The following is a 3,725-nucleotide window of genomic DNA, read 5'->3' as shown; positions in this document are numbered from 1 at the left end:
ACCAAACATCCATAAGTGCATTCAAAGTACTCTAGTGAGCATATACAGCATAGAGCCCCCACCCTTATACTATGCTTCAGAGAATGGGGCATATGGGAAGCGAATTAAGAGATCAAAGAGGCCCCAGTCACTGAGCCACCAAGGACTCAGCTGTCTCCCCCTTGAACCCCCTTGCTTCCCGACGCTCTGTTCCCGCCCCCCCCCGCCTGCTTTCTCCCCACAGCTGCCTACCGCAGGCCATCGCCACCGAGGAAAAGGAATTGGAATTCTATCGTATGTACACTATCCAGAACCTCCACTCTTTCGACCCCTTTGCTGATGCAAGTAAGGGTGATGGCCTGCTTCCTGCTGGCACTGAGGATTATATCCATATAAGAATTCAACAGGGGTTGGGGATTTAGCTGAGTGGTAGAGCACTTGCCTAGCAAGCACAAGGTCCTGGGTGCGGTCCCCAGCTCCGAAAAATAGAAAAGAAAAAAAAAATTCAACAGAGAAACGGCAGGAAGATCCTTACAACTGTCCAAGGGATCGCTGATGATTACGATAAAAAGAAACTAGTGAAGGCATTTAAGAAGAAATTTGCCTGCAATGGTACTGTAATTGAGCATCCAGAATATGGAGAAGTAATTCAGCTATAGGGTGACTAGCGCAAGAACATATACCAGTTCCTGATAGAGATTGGACTGGCTAAGGACGAGCAGCTGAAGGTTCATGGGTTTTAAGTGCTTGTGGCTCTCTGAAGCTTAAGTGAGGATTTCCTTGCAATGACTAGAATTTCCCTTCTGTCCCTTGTCACAAGTTTAAAAACCTCACAACCTGTATAATGTAATCATTTGGAGTCTGCTTTTAACTTGGACTAGTGTAACTCCTTCATGCAATAAACTGAAAAGAGCCATAAGAGAGAGAGAGAGAGAGAGAGAGAGAGAGAGAGAGAGAGAGAGAGAGAGAGGAGGGAGGGAGGGAAGGAGGGGGAGGAGGGAGGAGGGGAGAGGGAGGGAGGAGGGAGGGAGGGAGGGAGAGAGAGAGAGAGAGAGAGAGAGAGAGAGAGAGAGAGAGAGAGAGAGAGATCAAAGAGTCATCAGAAAGGTATGTGTTTGGCCAGGGTTCCTGCTCTCATTTCACTTTCCTTTGCATAATGGCAGATTCTGTAGGCATTCTTGGACTAAGCTTATATCCAAATTTGTACACCAACAGCACAAGGCTGAGACTTCTGCCTTGTGCTCTGATCAAATTTTCTTTGGTAGTGCCAGGTGTGTGAAATGAAGTGTTATTAATTTGAATCCACATCTGCTTGAAAACTGCCTCCTGAAAATCCAAGACTAAGCATTTCCTATTTTGCAATCACAAGCGTAGTATTTTTCCACTCAAATTGTGCAAATATTTGACATGCACTATATATTAAATATTTGAATTCAATCAAGCAAAATGTGTGCCCCTGGGAAATCTAATATCTGCTGAATTGTGAGATGCAGGGATTTTACCAAGCAAGGGGAACACAAACGAAATTAAACTAACTTGGGAGCAACACTCAGACTGCTTCTCAAGGATAATCCTCTATGTCTAAATTATATATGTGTGACTTTCTTTCATTTGCACAACCAATTATAGGGAAGTTTCTTATTGTGAGATGCAATAATTTGGTATAATTGGAACAGCTTCAGCATTTTTGAAGGTGGTTTCCCTGGCAGAACAAAGTCTTGGGGAAAACAAATTATGTTGATTTACTAGCAATTCTGCAAATGAGTTGTCTAGGGGACTCAGGAGGAGTCTTTTATGGAGTACAAAGAAACTGCTCGCTATTTGACATTTTAAATTGTTCACTTGGAATATGCAAAACTGCAGCTATATAATTGCATGTTCTAATTGCATGTTGTCGATTCCAAGGCCACCAATATGCACTTGGATTTGGAGACATTCTGTGTGCTAATCAAGAGAGAAATGATACCCATTTTTTTCTCAAGTTATACAGGGCAGAATAGGGCTGTGAACATCCAGGGGAAGCCAAGATTGTAAGTCTGTAGAAAAGTCCTATTCAAGATCCACTTTGATAACTCCACGGTTTTACTGAAAGTAGTTTATTGAAAGGCAGTCACCAATAGGGTAGCATGAGGACAAATGATATTTGACAACATAAAAATCACCTAGACTAATAAACTGAGGGCTAGCTAGGCTTTAGAGACAATCAGGGGAGCCTGATGTTCACCCGGCCAGCAGGAGGGACAATGCAAAGGAAGAGGCTGGATGAGGGCCAAGAGATAAAAGATCTTAAACACTAGACAATAGGCTCAAGTCAGACATGCAGCTTAGACAGACTCCCTGGATCTTTACACTAATGAAGTAACATTGGATCCAGGAAGACCTTGTATTGACAGGTAGAAAGAAGAGTATCTGAGTGTATTAATGTGTGATAGAAGACACAAATGATTGGGACAAAATGCAGAGAACAATTGACCATGGAATACCCAGCACCAGTGGGGACATCCACAACTTTACTCTGAGTACCCAAGTCTCAGGGAACACTGCAGTAGAAGAGTAGAAATATGTTAAGAGCCAGAGGATTGGGGAGTCTGCAATGTGATCATCTCTCACAGAAATGACAGGGATGCTACACCCACTGTACCTCAACAATATGGCTGCCAAAACAAAACTTGAACAACAACATCAATAGACATGCCATTGTAGAGTGGGGTATGAAGTAGAAATTTCCGGTTTCTTTGGAGACTCAGTTGTGTCATGTGATGGTTTCTGAAAACAGATTTATGAGAAGATATTTTGCTTAAGTAGATACACAGGAGGATATTTTCCTGAGAACAGACATGTGGTGTTTTACTGGAAACCAGGCATATGATGTTTTTTGCTAGAGCAGATGCTTGAGAGAGAACATGCTGTTTGAAAAGGGCCTGAATATAACCCAACAGGCAGTGAACCACAGTCATTAGCTTACCTTCCCACTTTTTGCTGGTCTTCACTGTGCTTTGCTGGTGCTGGTCTTCACTGACAATGCCTTCTTCACTGCTCACCATTTGTCATGACTTTGTAGAGAAAAATGAACCAAAGAACTTCTTGTGGTGTTCGGGTGGCTTCTTGCCACTTCCACAGACTTCGGCTGATTGGCAGAGCCTTACAGCTTCTTCTGAATTGGACTGCCTTGCTGATTTATGAATGGTGTTTGCAAGTAGATTGAGCTGACTACTGATGTCTTGACAACAAAAATTGAAATCACCCTGAAGAACTATTTCTAAACAGGTCCATATCCTCCTTTGTCCTATTAAACTTTCCTTTCCACTACCTCTGGTGGGTGGTGGGCTAGAAGGGAAGGTTAAAGTATTTAAGAACCCTTATTAAAGTAGATTTTGAAAATTAGAAGCCTAAAGGGGTCTGGTATCATCACCAGGATTTCCCCATAGACCAAAGCTATAGGCACATAACTACTTCTGAGAGAGATAATTATTATTTTCCCAGAACTCCCCTAATTGGTTATCCAGTATCAAGTGGTCATCCCTGAAGTCATATGCATGTAAACAACACTAAACAGAATATAACATGTTATATTTACATATTTATGTATAAAGTGCAAATTATGCATATTATACAATATATGTATATTATGGACATAAGAATGTGTGTGTTTGAGTGTGTAACAGGGGTAAAGAAAAGGGGCTATGTACTTAAGAGGGAGAGAGATGACAGATGGGAGGTATTAGAAGGAGGAAAAAAAGATAATG

General features: G+C 41.9%; 1 protein-coding gene across 1 annotated transcript; it reads left to right on the top strand.

The window, feature by feature from the left end:
* The first annotated feature begins 275 nt into the window (after nt 1–275).
* On the top strand, nt 276–809 carry LOC116884641 (eukaryotic translation initiation factor 1-like). The gene is given in 2 exon segments (XM_032885783.1): nt 276–388; nt 494–809. Coding segments are annotated over 2 exon segments (342 nt in total). The 3' UTR covers nt 723–809.
* The last annotated feature ends 2,916 nt before the right edge of the window (nt 810–3,725 follow it).

Source organism: Rattus rattus, chromosome 15, assembly GCF_011064425.1.
Source record: "Rattus rattus isolate New Zealand chromosome 15, Rrattus_CSIRO_v1, whole genome shotgun sequence".
Lineage (NCBI taxonomy): Eukaryota > Metazoa > Chordata > Mammalia > Rodentia > Muridae > Rattus > Rattus rattus.
Note: the sequence above shows the minus strand (reverse complement) of the source record. Positions and strands in the feature narration are given on the sequence as shown.